The sequence below is a fragment of the Pinus tabuliformis genome, chromosome J (assembly GCF_031772625.1).
Source record: "Pinus tabuliformis cultivar Carrire ecotype Pingquan chromosome J, CPIR1, whole genome shotgun sequence".
Lineage (NCBI taxonomy): Eukaryota > Viridiplantae > Streptophyta > Pinopsida > Pinales > Pinaceae > Pinus > Pinus tabuliformis.
Genome location: NC_142295.1, coordinates 323,980,392 through 324,008,295, shown reverse-complemented (window position 1 = coordinate 324,008,295; position 27,904 = coordinate 323,980,392). Strand labels below are relative to the sequence as shown.

The 27,904-nt window shown below is 37.2% G+C and overlaps 1 protein-coding gene across 2 annotated transcripts in view; it reads left to right on the top strand.

Moving 5' to 3' along the window:
* The window catches only part of LOC149227062 (Prefoldin chaperone subunit family protein), a 339,403-nt gene extending 312,153 nt beyond the window's left edge, over positions 1-27,250 (top strand). For both annotated transcript variants that reach the window (XM_089377683.1, XM_089377682.1), the window contains exons 10-12: positions 26,074-26,130; positions 26,370-26,432; positions 26,548-27,250. In XM_089377683.1, the coding sequence (XP_089233809.1) occupies positions 26,074-26,130; positions 26,370-26,432; positions 26,548-26,610 (183 nt within the window). In that variant the 3' untranslated portion in view covers positions 26,611-27,250. The remainder of the gene's footprint in view (positions 1-26,073; positions 26,131-26,369; positions 26,433-26,547) is intronic.
* The last annotated feature ends 654 nt before the right edge of the window (positions 27,251-27,904 follow it).

Sequence of the window (27,904 nt, the reverse complement as noted above, 5' to 3'; positions counted from 1 at the left end):
CTTGAGTTTGTTCCTTAGCAGGGACAGTGATACTCCCTTTGATGTGTTCTAGAAGTTCATTCTCCTTGAGAAGTAAATCGGTCATCTTTTTCCATGTAAGGAAATTAGCAGTGCCAGTGCCAACCAACTTGTTGCTTTCCTTGCAAAAAGACATTGTGATATGTTCAGAAGAGGACATACAAGTAATTACTTGATAGTGTTGATGATGAAGAAGTCTTGCTCCTTCCTTGAAGATTTGATGATTTGCCTTCTTGGATCTTGGTGATCTTCAAATTGCTTCCTTCAAAGAGATTGCTTGGTGATGAAGACTTCTTTGAATTGGAGTGCTTTTCTTTTCTTGAAGGTGATGTAACTTGATGTAGATTCTTCTTTGAATGGATCTTTTTGTAGGTGCCTTTATATGAAAGGCTCTTCTTCTTGCTTTGCAGTCTTCCTTGATGGATCTAGAAGAATAGATGATAGACCTCCTTGTCCTTGATGGATTTGAAACCCTTCACTTGTAGCGTTGATGCTTCAACGTTGTATGTGTTCTTGAGATGTCGTTCCTTGATGTGTCACCTTAGCTTTGATACCATGTTGAAGAATCTAGGGCACCTGAGTTATAATGAGATTCTTCTAGCAATGATAACAATTTGTGAAGTACTTTTACTTTTCTTGCTAACACAATCTTCTTCTTATTATTATTAATGTATGTTCTCTTACTTCATCAAATAGTTACCAAAATACAAGAGACAAGAACACAAGATGTTGCCTCTTAGCTAGGGCAAAACTTTGAGGAAAACCCTTCTTGAAATTTCTCTTATTGAAGCCTCTATTGATAAATGCCAAACCTTAGACCCTTGACAAGAAGATCCTCCAAGCACAAGTCAAGCCTTTGTCCTTCTTCTTCCGGCACTTTGTTCTTCTTCCGGCAACTGATAGCAGCCCTAGTTATGCTTGCACTAGAAGAGATATTTTTCTTTGTTCCTTAGTAGACTCCTTCCCTTATGAAGAGTACCTTATCCCTCTTACAATCGAGCTCTTCCTTGAGATATAGTTGCAGGTCTGATGTAACAGCAGTGTGGCCCTATTTCTTCGCACGTGTGAGGGGATTCCTTCAAGAAACTGATGCTAGATTTCTCTCCTTCCTTCACTTGTGTGGTCTTCTTCTTCGCTTGAGTGAGAGGCCTAATAGGCACTCCTTTCTTAGCCCAACCAACGAACTTTTATGACTGTAATAGGAGGGCTGTTATGACAGCAAAGAGAGCCTCCTTTTCTTCACACATGTGACTGTAATAGGCCCTAAGACAGCCCTATTAACTTCAGTTTTCTTCCTTCCTTCTTCGTTGCACTAGAGGCTTCTTCTTCATCCTTTTTCGTACCCTATACTTGTCCTTTTCCTTCGCTGATTTCACAGGTGATTTGCGTTGCTTTGGAGGGGTGGAATGACCCTTATATATAGAGGTCTGCTCCTTCTTTAGGCCGACTTGAAGCTGACTTGATGACTTGACTTCTATGCTTCAGATTGCTTCCTTTTGTGATGTCGTTGCATGGACAAGGCTTGTAACTTCATTGCATGGACAAGGCTTGTGACTTGTCTTGGACGTATTTCTTGGATTCGCATATATAAACATACATGGTGTAACATGCCCTTAAGGGTCTTCAACATTTCTTTTGACTCTTTGACTTCCCTATAGCACTTTGACCTGTGCTAGACCTATGCATTGAGCAAAAAGCTCATTGATATAGATAACAAAAATAATATTTTTTTTCTTTTAGAAATACAAAGATCAAAATTACATTTATGAAGACCGAACCTAGTTATACTTTCTTCAACAACAGTTATGTCCATAAAAAATTGATCGCAGATAAAGCTTGTGGTGATGACTTCCCAAATTAAAAGGAAGTTAAGAATCTCCTCAATATTTGAGAGGGAGTAAAGGAGTATCCTAAATAGGATCAAGGATCTATTCCCTAATCAAGAGGGAATGGGGATCTACTCCCTGATTGAGAGGGAGTGATGATAAACATCACATGTGTATTCTTGCCTTCATGTGTCATGCACTTGACCATGGAGGGAGAATGGTGGATGGAGGTGTTATCACAAAACCCAACCCTGATAGGCTGTTGATGAGGGAGACTTTGAGTAACTATTTCAAACCAACTTTTGGCTGAGGCTTAGCCTCCTCAACCTGAGAGGGCTCTCTCACTAGGTTAAAGATTTTAGTTAAGGATTAGATGGCTAATTCTATGAAAAACAAATGAAAAAGTATAATGGTTGAACACAATCAATAAACATCCATTGGGCTTATGGAGTCAGAAAATGTTTCAGTATGACAACAATATTAGCTTAACATGGAAGTCAGGGCATCAAGAGTTCAATATATCAGTAACACATAAGAACATGTAGGAAACACAGTCTACAAATGCATGAAGGAAGTTAGAGCATTGCCAATGAGTTCTAAGTAACATACATTCATACCACTGCAAATGAGGAAATGAGGACAACCATAAGACAATCAAGCATTGAACTCTCTTCTGAATCCTGAGTAGTAAAGCCAAACTCTGTATTACATAAAAACATAGTCTTCTACAATGACACAATATGAGTGTTCTTCTCAAAAATTTCCAACCCTTGGTGCATTACACCTCTTGTCATATATAGAGTTCATTACAATCTTGGATTCCTTCCTCAAACATGAGGGGAATTCAAATTTTACTTGACCTGACACCTATTGATACTTAAAACAAACTATTAATTACAACTAGCTGTTAACTAACAGTCCTAGAGTCCTAATACAACTAGGAGTGTAACTCCTTATTATGCTAGCAACAACCTAGGATGTGGAATAAATTCAGTTTTTGTTAGGCCCCTATACTACTAGTGTAACCCCTTATTGTTATTAGTATAACCCAATTATTATATTGATGTACCCATGTAGTGCCCATATTGTTACTATTGTGCCCAATAGAAGCCCACTATTGTTATTATTGTGCCCTTACATTATTATTGTTATGTCGGCTCTGATTATATTATGACCCCTTAAACTCCTATATATAAAAAGGAGGTCTTTTCATTTGTATCATCCAAGAATTGTTCATTTATGTAATGTAAAGGAGGTTGCCCCCTCGAAGAGGCTGAATTCTAAGGCGTTGATCTATCTTTTCTATCTTCTCTTGAGCTGGTTTCATAACATTTGGTATCAGAGCTTTGGCTTCTAGGGTTTCGCTGCTCCAAACAGGTCATTGTGGCATTTTCGCTATAATTTTTTTCTTGTGAAGTTTCAGAAGTCGAAAAAAAACCCATTTGAGAAGAAATCACGCTGAACCTGGGGTTCGAATTTCAGAGCTTTTCGCGCGATATTTGCGGAGATATGATCTAAGGAAGTTGGTCTTTTTGCAGACTCCTGAATTACATTCAAAATAGGTGACCTGGGGAAAATCGTCATAACTTTCTCTCTGGGGATCGGATTGAAATTTCGTAAGAAGGTACATAAAGAGGACGGACTGTAGTTTCTTGTATGCATTTTTCAGATCCAAAGGTTGAAACAGTGACTCGTGGCACGTCGTACAAGTTTGCTCTACTGAACTAGTCTATAATCAGGTCATCTTGGGAGATTGTGCATAACTATTTTTTGGAGAATCCAATTTGGATCAGACTGGTGGCATTGGAAAGAGGACACAAAGGGCTACTATAGGTCACAATTTCAGAACTTAAAGATCCGAAAGTGCATAGTTACAGTCGTTTCAAAGTCGAGCTCCTAAAATCAAGAAAAAGCAAGATGAGGAAGTTTGATGGCAAGGATCCGGTAAATTGGATACTTCAGATGGAGCAATATTTTGATCTACATGGTGTACAACTGTTACAAAAGGTATGTATTGCATCTTCATATTTAGAACCAGATCAATTTTTATGGTACAAAGGGCTTTGTTCTCGTAAACAACTTGTTATGTGCTCAATTTTCACGGAGGAAATGATAGCACATTATGAGGATACAAAGAGCAACACCTTCTTTAGAGCAACACCACAACAATTGGAAAGAGTAAAAGGGCTTTGTGACATAGTGGAAAGCAAAATTATGGAAACCAGGAAGTGTACCCCTCACAACTATAAATATGGAAGTGTTGTTTCTCCTAGCCTTCCACAACCTACAAGGGTTACACCACAACAATTGGAAGAAAAAAGAGAAAAAGGGCTTTGTTACAATTGTGATAGCAAATGCACTAAAAGTCATAAGTGTGCTGAGAAGAAATTATTTTACATAGAATATGAAGAGGAGGAAGAAAAGGATCAAGAAACAAAAAAAGAAGAAGATATACGCCAGGACCCCACCCCAGAGAAAGAAGAAATGAATCAGACCATATCTTGTAAAGCATTGGCAAGAATTACCACTCCTCAAACTCTCAAGATAGAAGGACATATCAAGAAGAAAAAAGTGCAAGAAGTGAAAGATCACATCGAGAAAGAAGAAATGAATCCAACCATATCTTGTAATTCATTGTTCGAAATTACCACTCCTCAAACTATCAAGATAGAAGGACATATAAAGAAGAAAAATGTTCAAAAAGTGAAAGATCACATCAAGCATCAAGAAATGAATCCGACCATATCTTGTAAAGGATTGGAAGAAATTACCACTCCTCAAACTCTAGAGATTGAAGGACATATCAAGAAGAAAAAGGTTCAAGCAGTGAAGGATCACATCGAGCATCAACAACAAGTTCTGCAACTTTTAAAGGATAACGCCACTTCGGTGCAAAATCAAACGAAACAACAGGTAGATCAACATCGTAGTGAAAAATGTTTTGATGTAGGTGATTGGGTATTTTTACTGCTACATCTCAAGCAAGCTATTTATGAGAAGGAAATGTTGGCAATACTACATGCACATAAAAAATGGCGACCTTACTGAATGGGAAGACTCTTCAAGGATGAGGATGTGGAAGCATTGTTTTGTGCTATTTATATTATCCAACCAGATTGGATAAATGAAGCAAGGGATGAATGGAAGAAGGACGAAGAAGTATGGCCACTTATTCAAAAGTTGCAAAAGATCCCAATTCAAACAATATTGCCAGAAATTGAAGAGGAAAGAAAAATCATATTGGAACCAGGAGCAGTCACAAAAACAAGAACCCGACAGCTACGTAATCGATCAATTTCAGAGTATCTCATCAAGTGGAAGAACTTACCCTCTGACTATTCCACATGGGAGGACAAGAATTTTATACAGAAGCATCAAGAACTACTCAAGCGTTGAGGACAATGCTTTTTGAAGGAGAGGGGCATGTTAGGCCCCTATACTACTAGTGTAACCCCTTATTGTTATTAGTATAACCCAATTATTATATTGAAGTACCCATGTAGTGCCACTATTGTTACTATTGTGCCCAATATAAGCCCACTATTGTTATTATTGTGCCCTTACATTATTATTGTTATGTCGGCTCTGATTATGTTATGACCCCTTAGACTCCTATATATAGAAAGGAGGTCTTTTCATTTGTATCATCCAAGAATTGTTCATTTATGTAATGTAAAGGAGGTTGCCCCCTCGAAGAGGCTGAATTCTAAGGCGTTGATCTATCTTTTCTATCTTCTCTTGAGCTGGTTTCATAACAGTTTTTTACAGCTGCTCCTTTTTAGCTTTGAACTTGGTGATGTCCATAACCCCCCAGCTGGCCTTCGATAGCTTCTCCTTCATCTGCCCTGAAAACTAGGAAACTGTCCCCTGCTCTGTTTTCGCTGAAAAATAGGTGTTGGGACAAAGCTTTTATATCCTCATCAAAAATGTATTTTGCAAAATCGAAGGAGGCTTTTGTAGACCACTCGGTGCTGAACAAAAACCTCTATTGGTTTTTTGCAATACCTTTCCTACTGCCCAGAAACTGTCTTTGAATATCAGGTGTAAACTGGGAAATTCTGCTTTCTAAAAAACTGCTCCTACAGCGGTTTCGTAGCGCAATTTGAGTCATCAACTTCTCTCAGATCATAATCAATTGAAGAAACTGAAAGAGGTTTTTGTAGTTCAGTATGTTAGGTAAAAACCTCTTTCAGTTTTCCAAAATATGCTTTCAGTTGCTCAAAAAACCTCCTGGAAGCTGACTACTTAAAACAGTTTTTCTGCTGAAAAAGGCTGCTTCAGTGATCTCGTAGCGCATGTAGTGTAATTTTAGGACTTTGCGCTACGAAAACTCCTAGGCAATTTCGCAGCGCATGTCAATTTTGAAACAACCTAACACATGACACTTTTGAAATAATGTGGAACCTATGATAGTAGAAATAAGGTTGTTGACCTTTATTTAATAATGGAAACAAGACTCCAACTCTATGATTTAGACTCTAAAACAAAAACAATAAAAAATGACTTCACCATGTTTAACATAAAAACTTTGGAACCATGTGGGCTGTCCAAAATTTTAAAAAAATTTATAGTGTGCCCTTGTGGTACACTAAGAACCTGCAGTTCTAGTGTTGCTATCCATCCTTTAGAATAAAATTCTGAAGTGCTGCCCAATCTACTCCCCAAGCTTTAATGATTTCTGCAAGAGGGACTCAACCTGCACCTACTAAAAAATGCTCAGTCAACCTACCTTGAGCTTATTTGCACATTCCTACCTACCCTATCAGCTGCAATTTCCACTTTAGGTCAGGCAACATGATATTTCCAATAAAGCCAATCAATTGTCTTTTCTGATATTTGAGGCTCTTGACTGCATTCGACCTCAAAATAACCATGATAGTGAGATGACCAAATCAACTTATAATGTATCTGATCTTCATAATGCAAATGAAAATGAAATACTGGTGTGCAAAGCTTTGCCATGTATTCATTTATAGGGTCAAAGAGGACATGGTTATTTTGATGATCATCATAACATTCTATATCTTCAGACAACTGATTTTCAGCCACACACGATTCCTTTGATATGCTATCCAACTGCTTTTTTGAATGATTCCCACAAACAATGTAATTTTCCTCATTATTAAGATCATTCATTGATGTAAGCTGCTGCAAAGTATGACATAAAAAATCAACCTTTTCCTCTGCCTGAGGGTTATAAAAGCTATCTTCCAGTACTTCTTCTTGGTGTTTGCAATCATTTTCATACTCTCTATGATCAAAAGACTGGCAAATTTGTTGCATCTTTACATTAATGTTAGAGGATGTAACATGATTTTCATAAGTAAACCCCTGCTGATTTTCATGTTGCATGTCATGGGATGTTATCCTTTCTTCTAGTTGTTGAAACGTATTGTTATGAAGAGTCTCTAAAATTTCTTCATCCATAAATTCATCATCATCATAACAATCCTCCAAATATTGAATAAAACACGCAGAATGTTTACAACAATCTTTGACCAGAAATAAGGAGGGATGACACTCTTTATACATGTCATGGAATACATCATGGAAATCAGCAAGAGAATATAATGAACCATTTTCCAAGCTTTTATACTAAGACCATACTTTTCCTTCTAAAGTGGTCATAAACATCTTCATGAGACAATCTTCAGGGAACTGAACCTTAAGACTGCGTACATGCATATGGAACCTAACCAAATGAAGAGCAGCATTGTCTTTCTTTTCATCTTTGAATATTGGAAGATCATCTAACCAATCAACCTTTGGCATAGGATTTGGAAAACCAGGGATATGAGACCGATTCATAGGGGCATACCTGGCATTCATTCTTGCAATGGAAATCATCTTGAAACTTCATCAAGCTATTGATCTTTTAGCAGTGGAGTCACCTTCCAATTTGTTATTTGATGTGTGGAGTCGCCAAGGTAGATTGCAACCTCGAAAACTTTCTGAGCTCCTGCTACCTTCAGAAGTTCAGCTTCTTGATTTCGGGAATGAATAATCTTCAGACTCCCGGCAGACACACCAAAATGTTATCACAAAACCCAACTCTCATAGGCTGTTGATCAAGAAGACTTTGAGTAACTATTTCAAACCAACTTTTGGCTGAGGCTTAGCCTCCTCAACCTGAGAGGGCTCTCTCACTAGGTTAAAGATTTTAGTTAAGGATTAGATGGATAACTCTATGAAAAATAAAAGAAAAGTATAATGGTTGAACACAATCAATAAACATCCATTGGGCTTATGGAGTCAGAAAATGTTTCAGTATGACAACAATATTAGCTTAACATGGAAGTCAGTGCATCAAGAGTTCAATATATCAGTAACACATAAGAACATGTAGGAAACACAGTTTACAAATGCATGAAGGAAGTTAGAGCATTGACAATGAGTTCTAAGTAACATACATTCATACCACTGCAAATGAGGAAATGAGGACAACCATAAGACAATCAAGAATTGAACTCTCTTCTGAATCCTGAGTAGTAAAGCCAAACTCTGTATTACATAAAAACATAGTCTTCCACAATGACACAATATGAGTGTTCTTCTCAAAAATTTCCAACACTTGGTGCATTACACCTCTTGTCATACATAGAGTTCATTACAATCTTGGATTCCTTCCTCAAACATGAGGGGAATTCGAATTTTACTTGACTTGACACCTATTGATACTTAAAACAAACTATTAATTACAACTAGTTGTTAACTAATAGTCCTAGTCCTAATACAACTAGGAGTGTAACTCCTTATTATGCTAGCAACAACCTAGGATGTGGAATAAATTCGGTTTTTGATAGCTGCTCCTTCTTAACTTTGAACTTGGTGATGTCCATAACCCCCCAGCTGGCCTTCAATAGCTTCTCCTTCATCTGCCCTAAAAACTAGGAAATTGTCCCCTGCTCTGTTCTGGCTGAAAAATAGGTGTTGGGACAGAGCTTTTATCTCCTCATCAAAAATGTATTTTGCAAAACTGAAGGAGGCTTTTGTAGACCACTCGGTGCTGAACAAAAACCTCTCTTGGTTTTTTGCAATACCTTTCCTACTGCCCAAAAACTGTCTTTGAATATCAAGTGTAAACTGGGAAATTCTGATTTCTGAAAAACTGCTCCTACAGCAGTTTCGTAGCGCAATTTGAGTCATCAACTTCTCCCAGATCATAATGAATTTGAAGAAACTAAAAGAGGTTTTTGTAGTTCAGTATGTTAGGAATAAAAACCTCTTTCAGTTTTCCAAAATATGCTTTCAGTTGCTCAAAAGACCTCCTGGAAGTTGACTACTTAAAACATTTTTTCTGCTGAAAAACGCTGCTTCAGTGATTTTGTAGCGCATGTAGTGTAATTTCAGGACTTTGCGCTACAAAAACTCCTAGGCAATTTTGTAGCGCATGTCAATTTTGAAACAAACTAACACATGACACTTTTGAAATAATGTGGAATCTATGATAGTAGAAATAAGGTTGTTGACCTTTATTTAATAATGGAAACAAGACTCCAACTCTATGATTTAGACTCTAAAAAAAACAATAAAAAATGACTTGACCATGTTTAACATAAAAACTTTGGAACCATGCAGGCTGTCCAAAATTTTAAAAACTTTTACAGTGATAATAGGAGGATTGGATAGGCATTTGTGATTTCCTTGAGGATATAAAAATCCAAGATAGGAAATGGACCGACACTCTTTGAGGATTGGATAGGTATCTAAGATAAGAGTTGTCGAAGAGGACCGATATTCTTTGAGGACTGGGAATCCAAGATAAGAATAGTCCTAGAAAGGGAATACCTAGTGAACAACCAGATGGGGTAAGTGCCTTATAGAGGTAGTGTGGTGTCTCACATAAAACCTCCTAGCATTATGCTCTTGTATACGAAAGAGCTTATCCAATGCTTAAAGATGGATTACCAATCTGACTCTTCTTATGATGACTTTTCGGTTTGAGAATAACCGTGTACCAGGGTATGCAATTATGAATACCTCCCTAGTGAAGAGGGAGTGTTGGAAAATGTACTAGTTTCGATCTTCATAATTGTCATTGTACTCATGTCATTATGTATATCTTATGTAATAAGCAAAAGAAGAAAGAAAAATATTATTTTCGAGCATGAGTTTATGCTTCTTGATGATGGTCTTCTAGGTAAAAGCATGTTCTTCATGCTTCTAGGGTTTGTTAGGCCATAAGATTTATTATCATGAGTTAAAAGAGTCAATGTCATGAATATAATACCCATCTGGGCAAGATGTATGTTGTAAAAGAATTTATTTTGAGTCTAGAAAGTCCTTGAAAACTCCAAAGCACAAGTCGGCACTAAAAACTTCTATTCGACGTAAAGGAAGGTACTCGAACCCCTCAGATGTGTATAAATACAGGGAACTTCGACCTCATTTGGCACTCATTTAGTCACAAGTTCGATCTCTCAAGAAAAGTTTGATCTGAAGCTGAGAAGACTAAGAAGGATGGAGCAAAGATGAAGGAAGGAAGAAAAAGTCTTGGATATTTGTTTTTGGGCTCTATCTCTCTCACACGTTCAAAGAATTAGGGTTTTTGTAGCTTTAAGGAAGGCCAAAATTGTAGGTCTGAATAGCAAAAGAACAAGTTACAGGATCAAGTTGCTGGAAGAGCGAATATTCTGTTTTGGCCCTATTGACTTTGGGAAACATTGTCTTGTTCAAAGGAAGATCTCTTGAGGAATTGTCCTAGGTTTTCTGCAACAGCTACAAGGTTGAAATTACAGGGTCAAAGTTGGGTTCGAGGTTGTAGCTGGACGCTGGTTGATGCAACATTGAACCTTGTTGATCTGATCTCATTGGAAGGGCTTCTTGGAGGGCTTACATGGTGTTTGGAGTAGGACTTGGTATAGGGTTTGGGTCTTGGATGTCTCATTTGAAGCAAATTTGATAAGAGGAGTTTTTTCGGTTTTTCCCCTTGGAGGGGTCTTGCCCTAGCTTGGAGCCTAATTTCCATGTCCATTGTCTTTATTGTTTTTTACTTGATAATTGTTTGATGAAGAAGATCTAATAAAGAAACACAAGGAGATAAATAAAGTACACAAACAATTATAAAGATTAAGGAGAAATCGATCTAATAGTTACCCTATTGTATTTTCCAATGTGGACAAGGGGAGGCGAAGTACTAGAGCCTTGTGGAACCAGTGATCATGTGGACCCAAAGAGGGGAGATGATGAAATAGGACATGTAATGTGCAAAGGGGAGTGAAAAATATGAAATGGGAAAACGAGGCCACGCTACCAAAATCGAGGGTTTCCCATGTAGTACCCATCATGAAGCTATAAGGCAATAGGGGAGATCCCATGGGACTAGGGTTGAGAATTAACCCCCCATTTAAGGTGAGGGAACAAAACTACAGTCAAAACCCCTCCTCCTTCCAAGTCACCCAATAAGCCATGCCGAATGTGTCAAAGGAGAAACAAGCATAAGCACTTGATTGCACAATGAAAGATATACCTTTAGGATTGGATGGCCCAACTTCAAACATATGCTCTTGACAGATGGATGAGGGGACATATCACTGGCTCAGGGAGCAGAGATCAACTGACACAATATATCGACTACATTGGTGGCTGTCAGGGGATGCTGGCTACTGGCCGAAAACAAATCTAGGAGAAAAAAATTTCTCCTATGGGGTTACCCAATGATGGTGGGTAACATGTGGCTCCAACTAAGACATGAGCTCTTTGTAGATTGCATAGACTATGTACTCGAACGGGGAGGTCATGAGAACACTAACAATCCTCTGGGACCATAGACCTGTATGCTGCACATCACAAACAATGTTGAAGCATCTATCTTGGGCGTACTTTTATCGCCCATGTTTTCATAAAATAATAAAAGCCATACAGTAAAATAAAATATTTTCTAAGATGCAAGTTTAATCTAAATGCATCTACTCTAGCATTGGAACATGCTATGATAATGTTAGCCATGCGGAAATCAATATGCGGTGCATCCTACTCTAACATGCATATAATATACAACATCATCTATCGAGGAAAGGGGTCATATGACTAGCCTTGAGAGGGTTAGGCTAAAGCTCATCATTATGTTTGGCTATGTAATAGTATCTCTCACCAACCTTACCATAGATCTTGATAGGCACTGGGTTTTTATCCACCAACACTATTTCTCCAACCTTAAGCTCTTTGTTTGGTTTCTACACCCACTTCTTGTGCTTGTTTTCTTTATGGTTAGGTCTTTTTAGGATACAAACTTTTTGGGAAGGAAGGGTGGGACTAGGATCCTTGGGTTCAAGCAACCTATCATGATAAGGAAGAAGGCCAAAGTTCCTTGACATGAGTTGGAAATTGGAGCTCCCTATAAAGAATGAATGGGGTCCCATCAGGCTGTGGGATGGTGGCGTAAGATAAGTCCATTTGAAGTTGACCACCTACAGTGGCACCCCATTTTCTAGACAACAACATTCCCCACACATCAGGGATATCGATAACCACAACGTCCATAAGCAAGGATATGTCTTCATTCATGGCTAAAGCTACTTTGAGGTCCTTAATGAGGCCCTCAACGAGAATGGATCTAGAATCAAAGCCACATACATTCTTATACTTTTGGGTGATACGTAACTTGAGTTGCTTCATGACCTTTAATGGCATAATATTGGTGTTAGTTTTTGTAGCATCGAAGGTGTTCTAGTCTCAAAACTTTGTGGAGAGTCTAAAACACAGGAGTTGTCCATAACCCAGAAATCGTTTCTCGAAATTCCACAGAGAAGTGTCTCAATTAGATTATTAGCTTATTTTTAAATATTTCCCAAGTCTAAACCTAGGAAATCTGGTTAATTAACCAATATTAATTGAGAAAGGTGAGAATTATCTAGAAACTCAAACGAATCTAGCCAGAAATGATCTCAGCCATCGATTATGTTTTAATCTTGGTCGTTGGAGTCCCAACTAGAGATTACAAGAGGAGGTCAATGGGTAAATGGAGAAATACACCAGTGCAGATACTTAGCTGCCCATGCAGTTCAATTTTTATAATTTTAGGGTTTCCTTGTCGGTTCTTCCTTTTTATTCCATCCCTTACCTATTTATTTGAACATCCTTTGGGATCAGTCTGTCACATCTTTTTGCATCTTGATGATGAACCACAGTAGTGGATTCGAAACGTCAATTAAAACATTTGTGAATGCAATGGATCCAGAAGTCATATTACGACAATTCAATTTTCCCAGTAGTAGAGATCCAATAGTGATCCAAGAATGAAGATTGAGCCAGAGGGTGAGTAGCAGGTGGCGGAGTAGGTCAGTAGTATCCGGAGGATAGTTTTTCAATTCCGGTGAGTACCTTGTCAAGAGGCAACAACAACCATAGAAGATCTACGAAGAGGTTTGCGCAAGCATTCGTGGAGGCAATTCGAATAGCAGAGACAGAGGGTCGTTTTAGTCTCCAAAGGTAGGAGAAATTTTCCAGAGGCCAGGAGAGACACTTCCAGTTGAGCAGCGGCCAGTCAGAGCGAGTTCAGAGCTTGCACCAGCTAGTGCATTTTGTGGTTTTCACAGAAGCAACGCAAAGGCCTACGTAGAGGTTGGAGGAGCAACAATTTGCGCTGTCGAATTGAGTCGGGATTGCCTCTGGGGTGAGGAAAAATCCTCACTAGATTTTTGCCAGTATTTCTCTCAGATTGGATTGCCAATAAAGCAACCAAATTATTGTACTAAGATTATTGTTGTTGCATATTAAAATAAACCCTCATACTACTACACCGGTTTTCCTGCATTGTGTTTTTTCGGGGACTTTTGTCCAAAATCACAGTGTCAATTTTTGTGTGTGTGTTTGCATATTTCCCGGTTCCTATTTTTGCTTCCACAGTATTTTATTTGGTGAAGAAATTGCAGTGTGAATATTTCGTTACTTGTTGATTTCCGAGTAGCTTGGGAGGTACTCCAAGCCCTAGGGTTCGAGGTTTGGAGGGTGAAGCACCACAAGAGTCACTTGTGGGCTTGGAACCCAAGGTTGGGGTTTTTCACCCATCGTTGTTTGGGCCAAAACCATGGATAATTTTGAACATGAGATGGATGGAGATGATAGAGGACGGCGAGGAGAATCCAACCCTTCGAGAATTGTCAAAATCCAAGTTGTCCTTAGCGAGTTATGAATTTTTGAATTTGATAATGGATTTTTGGACAGTCAAGTCTTGTAGGCTTGAAATGGTTAAGTCCCAAAGACATGTCCATTGGTGAATTTGATTAGCCCTTCTAAAGTGTATAAATAGAAGGTGAATGTGTTTCATTTTAGCATCCAAATGTGCAACAAACATAGAAGATCAACTTCAGAGGTAGCCACAGTTGTAGAAGAAGGCATGCCGAGTTTCCGCAAGCAGTGAGTTTCCACAGACTGGGTTTCCACGGGAAGCGAGTTTTTGCAAACCGGGTTTTCGCAGGGAGTGTGTTTCTATAGATTGGGTTTTCGCAGGCAGTGCGTTTCCGCAGATTTGGTTTTTGCAGGGAATGCGTTTCTGCAGGCAGTGCACTTCTGCAAGCTGGGTATTGGCCGAGTTTTCGTAGGCAGTGCGTTTCTGTAGGCTGGGTATAGGCTAAGTTTCCGCATGCAGGTGCCGCAGTTTGACAACAGATTTGAGGTATTGTGATGTTGATTTTATGTTGAATTTGTTGCTAGTTGGATGATCCTTGTGTGGACAGATTTGTTGCAGCCTGTGGGAGCCACGTGTTAAGGTTGTCTTGGGTGTTAAGAAACCTTAACTAGGAGGAGATCTTATAGTGAATGAATTGGTCATCATTAGACTGGTGGAGGGCAGCGTATTGATGGCCCAAAGTAGCCCTTGACAAGCAGTCATAAATTGACATGGACAACTGAAGGTTGGGTGAAGATTGGAGCCTAATGTGCAACACTTTGATGGATGAAAGTGATTGCTAGATTGGCAGATTGAAGCTCAGGTATTGGCTAGCCTAGAAGAGAAGATTGGATCAACCTGTGTTCATTGTAGCAGAAGTGACTTGCAGCAGTGATAGGTGGCAGCCATCTTGGAGACTCTATGTGTTGTCCTTTGATGGACTAAGGGGCAGCTAGAGAGCAGAATGAAAGCGAAGGACTGCCAGGACAAGATACGAGAGAGAGACTACAACGAGATTGTCATTGTATCAGAGCCCTAGATAGTTGTATTACACAGTTGGTTTACTATAACAAAGATTAGGTTGTTTTACATATTTGTACAATATTTTGTAAAAAGTTGTCTATAATTGTGCATGTGTGATTTACTGCTTTATTTTGTTTCGCTGTGCAAAGTAGTTTTGTTGAGATTCTTGGTTTGGTAGCGTTAGAGATTCTAAGATTCTATCCTAGACCCAAGATCGTGGAAATTCAACATTACTTTGCCATAAACAAAATAAACTACATAATTAATTTATCAGTTAGGAGAAATATTTCCAGTGGCTATATTTCAAGGAATTTTTCACAATTGGCGGAAGCTGCTGAATCCAACATACAATTGTGGAGGAGAAGGTCATTTATTTTCAAGGTCAATAAAAAGGGTTCATGGCCAGGATTGGTTTTAGTTAAATGGATGTTTTGTAACAAAATAGGTGGGTTTTCTTCATCAAGCCCTAAAGCTTTCTTTACTTGTCATCTTTGGGATGGGATCTTCACAATCTCCTTTATGGGAACCTGCATGCTCATTTTACCCACAACAACGCCCGCATCAATGTCTAATTCTATTTCTTTACCTTTGACTTTGTGCTTGGGCTCCCCTTTGGGAGGATCCTTTTTGGTGTTATTCTTTTTAGGGGGATCCTTCTTTGGGGGTTCCTTAGGAGGAAGGTCCTTCCCCTTTGATGTGTTAGAGCTTGAGGAGGATTCTTTATCATTCTTCCTAGAATATTGCAACCCCTTAAATCTTCCACTATCCTCATTGTTCAATATTCTTCCTTAAGCTTTACTTCACTTATTTGAGGATGCGTATATGTACCACCTAACATAATGATGAAATCTTGGGATTCATCGACCACATTCATTTGCTCACCACCCTCCTCATCTTCACTTTCTTCGCTCTCACTATCACTTTGATAATCCTCGGAGGATGAGTCTTCTAGTCCTACTGCATTGGTTGGAGCTAAAGTATTGGGGACATTTGGTGGACCTCGCTTGGCTTCCTCGTTATGTCTCTTGACAAATGGTTTGTTCTTTGAAAGGAAAGTGGATCTTTGCCCCCTTTTCAAGGGTGGTAAACTTGTTCATATATATCTTGTTGTCACTCAAATTGTACACCAGATTGTGACAACGCTCGAGGTAGGGGTTGTCTCTCTGATCCCTACCCACTCTGTTTAAGTTGTCTCCTAACTGCAAACTAAGGGAGGTAGTCCCTATGGATGAGATTATGAACAACTTGTTGGAAACCAATAGGTTAAGGAGACACAACTGAATGGCCTAACAACTTGGTTGAAATTAAGAGGAAAATGTTATTGTGAAGCACACTTTGATTAGATTCTTCAAGATTTTAAATTAGAAACCAGTGCCTTAGGAGATTAATTACTTGCTGAAATAGGATTAGAGTTCCAAGTTACCGGATGAACAATTGTTGTAATATGTGAATTCTATCCTATATGAAGTGCAGGTCCTAGATCTATGTGAGATGCAAGCTCTTGGTAAATTTTAGTTAGATGCCATATCTAAGTTAACTCTTCTTCTTAATTCTTTTGGAACTAGTCTCAAATGCAAGTTGTAGAGAGAAGCCCAAAGGAAGGAGGCTATGGCCTCATTAATGATACCTCCTGTGGGGTTCTAACCACCTAGGTGCTTCCGTTCCTACAAGGGATTGCCCACAAGAGAACTGCAAGGTCACCTATGTTAACTGCAAATGAGGGTCTAAAATCCTCAAATTGTTTGGAGAAGGTGTTCCTATCTTCTTACAACTAAGCTTATGGTTGGAGGTACATTTTAGAAAATGCACTTCTAACTTAGAATGAAATGCAAGATATGAGTGATTGCTTCAACAAGATTATATCAATGAATTAAGTGCTCCAACAGGATTATATTATTTGAAAAAATAAGATGCTGACAATGATGTTTAGTACAAGATTACAAGAGCAGTTAAGTGAAGCACTTAGTAATACAAGATTCCTTTTCTTTTCCTTTAGGTTCTTTTAATTTAACAACAGATCTATCAAAACCTGGGATTTCCGACTTCCCAAATGCCTTCTTATCTTTTTCAGGCTCTACTATTAAAGCTTGACAATCCTTATAATTAGGAAGTTTAGCATGTCTTAATTCATAAGAGGTATCAGCGTTAAAAGCATCAATGTAGATGTCTCGAAGAGATTTATCAGGAGGTTTATAATCTTGAGGTAATTCCTTAATAATATCATTATACCTCTTATTAAATTCTTCTACAGTTTCATTTTCTCTCATTTTATGACACAGATAGCTTTTACTAGATGCCTCTCTTCTCTCTTATCTCCATACTTTTCCTTAAAGGCATCAATAATCAATTGTAAAGAATCAAATGAATTATCATGCTTTTCTGTAAACCAGTCCAAAGCATCTCCCTCCAAGGTAAGAACAAAAAGGCTCACTTTTACATCTTCACGATTATAATCAGAAACCCTCACATACTTACCTAGCCAAGAACCAAAAGCTTTCAGATGAGCATTAACACTAATTGCATTATTGCCCTGAAAAGAAGGCAATTTATCCATCCCATTGTCTGGAAGGTCATTGGGGTAACCTTGAATGTTAGCAAAGTTACAAAGGGCGAACATGTCCATGATGCTGCACTCAACCGGGTTAGGAAAAACCAAATGGATATCAGGGAGAGCTTCTTGTCCGAGATTAACAAGAAGGGCACGAGAAGAGAGCTTGTGTAATCGTACTCTGAGAGCCCTTTCAAGATCAGGAGCAGGATTAACCAAGCTACTTAGATGTCTTCTAGTACACACTCTTGTAGAGGATAAAGGAAGTGGAGTCGCCACTCGGATAAAAAACTAACTTCAAATAACCCAAATGCAAGGAAGAACGTCAATAAAAGGAACCAAAGACAAGGAACTTATATTGGCGAGAGACGAAAGAATGAGAAGACTGAAGATGAATGTCGAATGTTCTAAAGCCAAAGTCCAATAAATTGGTCCCTGACAATGGCGCCAAAAAATGTTCTCATGCAAAGTGTTTAGGCACCGCGACAACGCTCAGAGTAAGGTTTGTCACTCTAATCCTTACTTCGTTTAGAATCTCTTCTAAACAAGTCAAGGGGGGGTAGTCCCTAGGGTGAATGAATGAGGATAGCCTGTGGAAGACAGGCTCTCGGAGATTTAAAGATGAACAACCTGATGAATGTGAAACAAGTCTTGGTTTAACCGAGATGGATAGATCTAACAATTAAGACAAGTAAGACACAACCACAAGATAAAAATGATTTTCAGACCAGTGCCTTAATGTTCAGTTAACCATAAACCAAATGAAAACAAGTTATTCAAAGAAATTTGTAAATGTAATAGAAGTGACGATCATGAACAATTATATCAAAATCTTAGCATGCAAAAATATTCTAGCAATTAAATTTCGAAAAATTTAAATACCATGAGGAACCATGAAATTCAAATGCTAAGCCATTCACAATCCTAGAATTAAAATGATTTTCTTTAATGACCCAAATCTAGAAAATTTGTCAATTTTCCTATAGTCAATCTTTAAATATGATTTTAAGCGTGTTTGACAATAGATAAATCAATACCATAAAATTTTCTCCTTTTTAATTTTCAAAGTTAAAAACCCTTGGCATAATTAAAACCCCAGCATGAACCTTACATTAACAATTTGAAGTTTTCCTTAGGCAATTTGTTTTTATATGCTAAGTTTTATGGGAAAATTTAATGTGGTAAATGTTTAATCAAAATTTTTAATGTGACAAAAAATTAAAAAATCAAGAAACTTTAATAAATTAAAATTTTCAATGGGAAAGCGTAGGTCCTCTTTTGATTTAATTCATTCGCAATCTCAAAGTCACAAAAAAATAGTTTGAATTTTTTTATTTTATATTTTTATTTTTTTTAAATAAATTAAAAAAAATCAAAACATAAAAATCAAAGTCATGAACTATAATTGAAAAATTAAAACAAAAAAAAAAATGAGAACAACCAAAACAAAATAAAATCGAAACCAAAGTCAAAAATATATATATAAGAAAATCAAAATGAAAAATAAAATGAAATTGAATTTTATTTGAAAAGAACCTAACCCTAATACATAGACAAATCAAATAAATAAAAAAGAGAAATCAAATGTTTGTGAGTGTTGTGCAGGTTTCGATGGCGGCGGAGAGGAGCTCAAGGGCAGAAGGGGCGACGACAATGGGCGAGGGAGGAGCTGCAGGCAAAGGGTTCGAGGAGGATGGCAATAGTGTGAGAGAGCAGCGAAGGGAGAGGATCTTTGATGGACGACCCGGGTCGAGAGGAGGGAGCTGCAGATGGAGGTTGACGGAAAGGAAGGAACGCACGGGATGCAGGGAAGAGAAGGAGTGGATGGAAACAACGAGGAGCTTTGGCAACCAGCAGGGAGATAGCACACAAAGGAGGAATGAAATGCGACGATGGCAGAAGATGAAGGGACCTACAATGGATAGAGGGATGAGGGAGCAGTGAGGAACACAACAGTGAGGAGGTGAGGGTAGAGGAGAAAAGGGAGCCGTCGATGGGCAGCGAGCAAGAAGGGACTGTGATCTGGCAGATTTGTGGAGCAGTGAGGGAAGGAAAAGTTGCAGGGTAAAGGAAAATGTAGGCAACAAGATGAAGAGAGGGCGGGGAGCTGGAAGTTTCGACAGCAAAGACAGGGAGCCACAGACATGGGTTTAGGAAAAAAGAAAATCGAAATTTGCAGCAGATCGAACCCCAGGCAACAAAATAAATTTTGAAATTTTCCAGAAAAAGAAAAATGCAGCCAAAAGTTGGTAGCTCAAACCTTTAAAAAAAAATTCCGAGAAATTTTTAATTAAAATGATATTCTTCTGCTTCAGATTTGTCCTTGAAACACTTATAAAATCTCCAGATTTAAATTTTAAAACCCTCGCACTGTAAAATTTTCTGAAAAAATGTCTCTGTAAAATGATATTGAGGCTAGATCTTACCCTCCATGGCCTAGATCTAGCTTCAAATAAAATTTTCCTTTTAGATGTGTACCTGCAGTGACCGAAACAAAACACCCAAACTATATATACAACGATGAAATTAAAAACCCCAAAAAACTAGTTAAATAATTACAATAATTACAAGCTAAAGGCTCTAAGTAGACAGATCTATCATTATGCAACACAAAAATTTAAAAAAATAAAAATTAAGAGGAGGTGCTAACTTGAAATCCTCATGCATCACAAAACAAAAATCTTATGATAAGCCCGAAGCTAATTTAGCTGGGCTCTTCAGGAAATATAGATCGAGAGTTGGCTGGTCCAACTGAAAACTTCCCCTAACGCCCGATAATCTATCTCAAGATTTCCCTGCAAAACTCGATCCAGCCATTAAAAATAGAGCGAGAAAATAATAATTAAATTTAGACAAATAGAGATACCTGCTATTACGTTCAAAATTAAAATTATTATTCAAACCCCAGCAAACTGAACAAGATACTTGTGCTCAGATCACTCTTTAGAAGCTATCATCAATGGCTTTAGAAAAAATTATGCATGAAATAAAACATCTTACAACATTCCCATGAAGAGTAACACCAACAAAATTTAACCCCAAAGTCTTTCTTTATTATCCAGAAAAAGATTACACCAGAGCTTCTTGCTAAGCACACGACTCAGAGATCGGATAGATTCACTGACAAATGACCTCCTATTTAAAGATAAATCCTCCAACGGCTAGTTCGAGTGATCATCATCAAAGTAATCTCGACCATTGATGAAGATCAAAATTTTTTCAATCTCATCCATTGAAATATTTAAATTTTGAAGAAACTCAAAATTTTTATTTAAATGCATTTTAATTAACTCAAAAATTGGAATTTTGAGTTAATTTCCCAAAACATTTGACTTTGACTTACCCCGCAGGGATCAAAGGTTTAAAAGTTATCAAAATAATTAATTTACTTTAGTCCCGGGATCTTTTAAAATTTAATTTTTTAGGACTGACAAATTTTGCCTTTGGGGAATTTAAATTTACCTAGGATTTAGAATTAATTAAATTTCTTGTTTAGGATTTTAATTAATTTTGGGCCAAAAACTTTAATTAATTAACCTCAAGACACTTTACACCATGATTTACATATTTTTTACATCATAAGGGAGAACCCATTTGTAATAGACCGTCACAGATTACCCATTTCTGTGACACAAGTATATCCAGCAGACCAAGTAATTTGTAATAAAATAATCTAACCGAATAGTTACGATTATTCCCAAATTACTTTTACATGGATTCGATCTAGAACACTAGGACTCGCCTAAGATCCTAACAACAAAATCCATTCTAGTTTTGGGGTAAGACTGGAGGGAAAAACTCTGTCGATCATCCGAAAATGAATCTGTGAGATGAAAAACCTCCTAGAATGGAGATCGTCACTAGAAAGGTAGGTTTACCTAGGTCGTTATATAGTATATACATGACACGGGTCTGCTGAGATTATTTACATTATACACATGTAGAATGGGTTTACTTAACATCTTGGAAGTCAAGTTGATGATGGTAACTGGACGGCACAGACATATCGATTAGGCGTTATCCCTTTTGCAAAAAAAAGGGGGTGTACTGCTATGGGTCGGTGACACGTAGTGGTCAACAGGGTGCAATTCAAGGTGTTCCAACTTCGTTGATTTGTGGTATGTACTGACTACAAGCCTTCCTATGTTGAGCTGGTAAATGATAAAATTTGTTTTTTCATTAGATGGAGATAAAGTCATTCCATTGATAGTTTTGGGTTAATTTCAGATGATTTGATTTGCCATATGATTAACGGATTTTCTTGAGATAAATACACAGCGTTTGCAGGTGCTTCAGTCCTTGGTCTCCAAGTTCACAAACCCTTGGCATGAACCAACTTTGCTTGGATCCCAAATATTTATGTGGTGGATTTAATTTTCGCTAAGCTATAGTGTGCATTGGGTTTCTAAAGTATATTTTAGCCATTTATCAACAAAAATATCCATAAAAAACTTTATTTCTCAAAAAATTATTTTTCAAACCCTTGTATATTTGTAAAATAGTTTTGTAAATTAATTTGTAAATTATTTTTGCTAATTGGGTTTTGGGGTTTCGAGATTTTGTATATTTTCGGGGTTTTGGGTGTTTGTGAATCTATTTGTGCAGGTCATATCTATTGAAGAAAGCTGGAATAGAGCTAGGTCTAAGCCCTTGAGGGTAAGATCTAGTCTCTAAATTATTTTGTAGGGCCAACCATTGGAAATATTACAACAAAATTCAGATCTGGAAGAGATTTTTTTCTGAAGCAAAGGTTTCATTTTCTAGGCCTCACAGCCCCGGATCCAATCCTTCTAGGGCCAACGTCCCCCTCTCTATTCCCTGCATCAAGCTAGGAAGGCCTCTTGGAGGCAAGTTGCAGCCTCTAGAGGCCTCGACCTCCCCTTTGCAGCCTTCTTTCCTCAGGTTGTGGCCCTTATGGGGCCCACGACAGCCCTTTAGGACCTCCAACCCTAGCCACAAGCAGTTTCACAGGGTTCGCCGAATTTGAACCTTGAGGTTCGAAATTTGGCGAACCTCAAAAATATCTTTGGGTTCGGATAAAGTTCGATTAAGTTCGGTTCATGTTCGATTTTCTGTTTGCCTTATTTTTCATTGCAAGGTTCGCCATATTTCAATTTTGGAGTTTCGATTTTAATTTTCGAGTTCCAATCTCTCTTAGAATTTTAAACGGCTTGTTTAAGTTCAAATTTAAGTTGCCCCATTAACTCGGTTTGGGTCATCAAGCGCGCAGATGAAAATGTGCACAAACATCTAGGGCCATTGTGCAAACTCCGACAGTTTCAGAAGCCATCGAGCAGTTGTCCCAGATAACGCAGGCTATGATAAGAGAGACTTCAATGTATCGACCTTCGACAATTTGTACATAAAATATACTACGACGAAACTGCAATCGCATAGAGATGCAACTGCAATCTCACATGGAGGAATGACGCTTAAACTTTGGTAGGTTATGCACTCGCGAAGAGAGTGACGCTTTGGTAAGTTAGGTAAGAGGCTTTTAACTCTTTTTTTTTTTTTAATTTGAATCAAATTCAAATAGTTTTAATTTTTGCTTTTAGATACACATTGTTTTATACATATTAAAAAATAATATATTAATAATAAAGAATTATATATTAAATTTAATTAAATTCTATTTGAATATCTTATATCATTAAAATTGTTTTATAAATAATTTACTTTATATACACATTATTTTATATATATATATATTAAAAATAATTATTTTATATATATTAAAAAGTAATATATTAATATTATAATGAGATATATAAATTTCAATTAAATTTTATGCATAATGATTATATGTATATAAAGGGGCAACTTTATTTGTATTATAAACATTAAAAATTTAACATGTATATATATATATATATATATATATATTCGAATTTAATGGCGAACCTCATTTGAAAATTCGAATTCGAATTGAATTTAATTGTTGTCGAACTCGAACTCGAACCCGAACCATGTGACATTGGCCGCAAGCCCTAAGAGGGCTTTCTCCTCCCTCTGTCAAGCCTATTAGAGCTTTTATTGCCTCCTTTTCCTTTATCTTCCATAGCCGTTGACCTTTTCAACTTTTCTTTGGACTCCTTCCTCTGTACGTCATCCTCTTTGGCCTTTGCCTAGCCCTAGTTTGCCCTAAATCCATCTCTGATTTTTCTGGACTGAGTACTTGGTGGTTTTGCAAGTTTTGGGCCTCAAAAAAATCTATTTTTCAAGTGGCAACTTCATCCCAAAGTTTTAGCAAATTTGGACCAAGGAATCTTTAATGCCTTGGGCCTAGGGTTTGCTCTCTAAACCCTAGTTTTCTCACTGTTTTACTTCTGCTGTAGTTTTTATTTTATAACAGTGATAGATAAGCTCTAAAATCACATTAAATTGGTCAAAATATTCTTGAACTGCAAAATTTGAATTTTCCTAAAATTTGGCCACTTGGGCATCTAGGATCTAACCTAAATCTAAAATTTTGCTTGCTGAAATTTTCTGCGTAAATGACTAAATCATATCTGCAATTTTTTGAATCATACACCTAAAAGGGCTCAAAAACTAGATTTTTCAGTTTGGTAATTTTCTGCTAAGTTTTGGGCTTGAAGTAGCACTTGTTGTAGCATCACTAACTCACTGATTTGCTGATTTGATTACTGTTGTAACAAGGTATATCAGATCTGATATAATTCTGAAATTTGCATCATAAGAGGCCTAAGAATCTGGATTATCTGTCAGGCAAGCTAGTTCCTTAACTTTGGGCATATTTCACTGTTGTCACATTCTCTTACTGTTGCAATAAGTGGATCAGATCTGAAAATTTTCTGAATATTGCATCCTAAAGTGGGCTAAATTCATAAATTTACATTTGCTAATCATTGGAAAATTTTATGTTTCATATGCTTGGTAAATTTCATGATCTAAAGTAATTTTCTTACTGCTGTCATAAGACTAATAAGTGTTGGAATTTCTGAAGTGTTACTGTTGATTTGGATATTTGAGATCTAACATTTGCTTGTCTTGTTTTAAGTTACAAGAATTTCTGAATTTTACACTTAAAGCACTCATACACTTAAGCTCTAAATTTTTGATCTTGTTGATGATATAAGTTGCTTTGGCATTTGAAATCTAATTGGCATTGTGATAAGAACATTTTGAATAATTTTTATTGATCATTGGCTAATTGATAAATTGGGTAATTTGTTGAACTATCTTGTGGATTCATTTTTTATTAGCACTTGTATCCTTAAGCACTTGTCTTGTTTTAAGATTGTCTTCTAATTGTTGTTAAGTATTATTGTCATAAAGAATAATCATAACTTAAGTACTTAACACTTAAATAATCTTAACTCAAGTAACTTCACTCATAATCATTACATAAACATTCTAGTCTTAGTCTTGCACTTAATAACTTACCTCCAAGCATAAGCTTGGTTGATAGACTCCTAGGACAACCCTCTCTCATCTAGCTTGAGGGATTCAACCCTTCTTAGTGGTTAACAAAGTGACCTTGCAGTTGTCAGAGCCATAGTCTTTGCAGCACCGGAGGCACTGGGTGGTTGGAACACAGGGAGAGATATCGTTAATCAGGGCATTGTCTGCTTCCCATTGGCTTCCATCTCACAACCTACTCTGAACACTGTTTCTCAAAACAGTTAAGGGAAAGGTTCAACTTAGATTAGGCATTTAATCTAAAATTAACCAAGATCCTTGCATCACACCTAGTTCTTAGGAGTTGCATCTTCATATAGGTTAGTTCATCATATAAGCGGCAGTTGTCCATCTAGTTACTTGGCTATAATTTCTAATAAGCAAGAAGTTTTGACTCCATCAGACACTAGTCTCAATATTAAATCTAATCAAATTCTTAATCTTGTTAAATTCTACCAAGTAGCTAGGCCACTCAATTGTGTTTCTCGAACAAGTTGGTTCCCAACTTGTTTTCCTCCACCTCATTTCCATAGGGACTACCCCCCATACTCTATTGTTGGAAAACAACTAGAATGGAGTGGGTGTGGATCAGAGTGACAGCCCCTGCCTTGAGCGGTTGTCGCGGTGCATGTACAATCCAAGCGACAATAGGTCCCTCCACCAAGTAAATTGAACTCCCTCCTTAGGCCATTCGAACTTCTCTTCCAAGTGGTGTGTATTTCATGAGGGAGTGGCCCCCACATTCCACTAAGAATAGACTATGCTGTTGGAAAAATGATTTGTAGGAATGTCTACTCATGTCCAATGAAAGGTCAATGGGTCTGAAAAGAAGAGTATGGTCGATACAAATAACAAACCAAGAAGTGCCTGGTGTATCTCCTAAAAAATAGCAATTCTAGGAAAATAACAATACAGGAAGATAAAGAAAGGAAAAAGGGAAGGGATGAGTTAAAACTCATAAAGATTCTTCTGTAGTAGAACTTTTTTATGAGATATTTTTGTATAGAATTATGAAATGATAGGAAACTGGTGCAGGAAGCTTTTGTTTTATGCCCCTTTACATGTTTTTTTATTGTGATGAATTCATATGTGCTAACACAAATGGGGTGCATGAACTTTGGTTGCAGGCTTTCAAGGATGCTCCCGTAGAGCATGAGGATAAAGGGAAAGCTGATTCACGGAAGGCATGTGTTCTCTTCAGAGTTGCTACCAGAGCATGCTGTCAATGATTATGACCTAACAAATTTTGTGGTTGAAAATGTGTGGTGATACAAGAATGCTAGAGAAAGTTAATGCGGAAATGGAAGTTTATTATTAAATAAACAGTTGTCACAGTATAGAAGTGTAACTGTATTGTTCGTGCCTTAAACTAATTATAAATGTGTCGGAAGTACTGCTGACGAAGTTTGTTATATTTTTTCAGGCTTTTACAGGTCTTATTGTAGAGCATGGCACAAGCGAGGTGAAAGGATCAGACACTTCTCAGGTGATTATTCTTGTCAACTACGACTATCAAAACTTTAATCTCAGAGTTGTGACATCTCATATTTTGAAGGACATAAGGTATTGACAAACTTCGGATTTATCTATGATCTCAACAGGCACCAGTCTTAAAGCCCTCCAGGCCTGTTTCAAGATTCAAGATGCAGAAAGCAAATCGCTAATTCTAATTTTACATATTTTAGAATAGTATTCTATCCAGACTCCAGAGCATTGGAAATGTTGTATCTTCAAGACTCCATAGCATTGGAAATGTTGCATCTTCAAAGAAATCATCCTGGGAAGTTATTCTTGGTTTCCTGTCAAGTTGCGGGTTACTGTGTTTTTGCCTGTGCATCCTAATGCAACGAGGATGCCACTTGTACTGAAGTAAAGCAAGGTTTTAACCTGGTGGTTTTTGGAGGTCACAAAATAATTGATTTGGGCATTCGCAATGGGCATTATTAGGTAGAATGATTCAGTTTTGTTCACTTCTTCCAGTGACTATGTTATCAAAAGAACATTCTGGAATATTTTGTATCAAAACCATTTTGTGCATACCGCAAGATTTGTGCCAATGGCAATGGAATATCTAGTTAAATGGTTTATTGGCGTATTATTTATATGAAAAAGGATTGGCATCTAGAATTATGAATCTGTAGATGATAAGTTTGTGAAGTGGAAAATCAACCAGCAAGCGAGTCCTGCTAAAATTGAGTTTTGCAGGTGGATGTCTTTGTATTTTGTAACATGGAAGTATATTGTCAAAATATACCTGGGGCTATTTAATAGGAATCTTACAATGTAGAGACTTTTCTTTGAAAATTCAAACTTACAGAGGCATTAAGCTGTATTACATTAGAGACTAGGTGTAAGAAATGCTAGATTATTTCTGATGTTTGAAAGATCACTGGTATTTTGGTTGATATAATAACAATTTTGTCAGTATTAGCTAGCATCTGGCAGATGCATCGACCTCCAGTTGCAGTTTAACCTCTAACCCTGGAGGAACTCAACAAGGAGATGCATCAGTATGTGTCTTACATAGCTTTTGGGTTAATCACGTTAATATTTAAGTCTAAGCTAGTTAACTATTCTATTCCGATCTTTGAATTATATATTGTTAGCTTGTTCAGTGATCTCCCTACTTGCTTATATGGGAAACTAATTTTAACTAGCTATTGCATTACCTAGAATAATTACAATTAAATGCTTAGCTAGGTAAATAAAGAGGAGAATTTAACAGGGTCCTATGAAGGGAATGACAACATGGACAGGGCCGGACATTATCACATCGGTAAATTAAAATATTTCCATTAGTATGTCAGTTGGAAGTTTGAGATGCCTTTTGAAATGTCAACGAGACCTGCGATTATTGTCTTTTCATTTTTTTATTAATTAAATACTTCTTTTTATTAATAAAAAATATAGTATTTGCTTTTATTAAAAAAAATGCTGGGAATGTAGCCATTAACATTT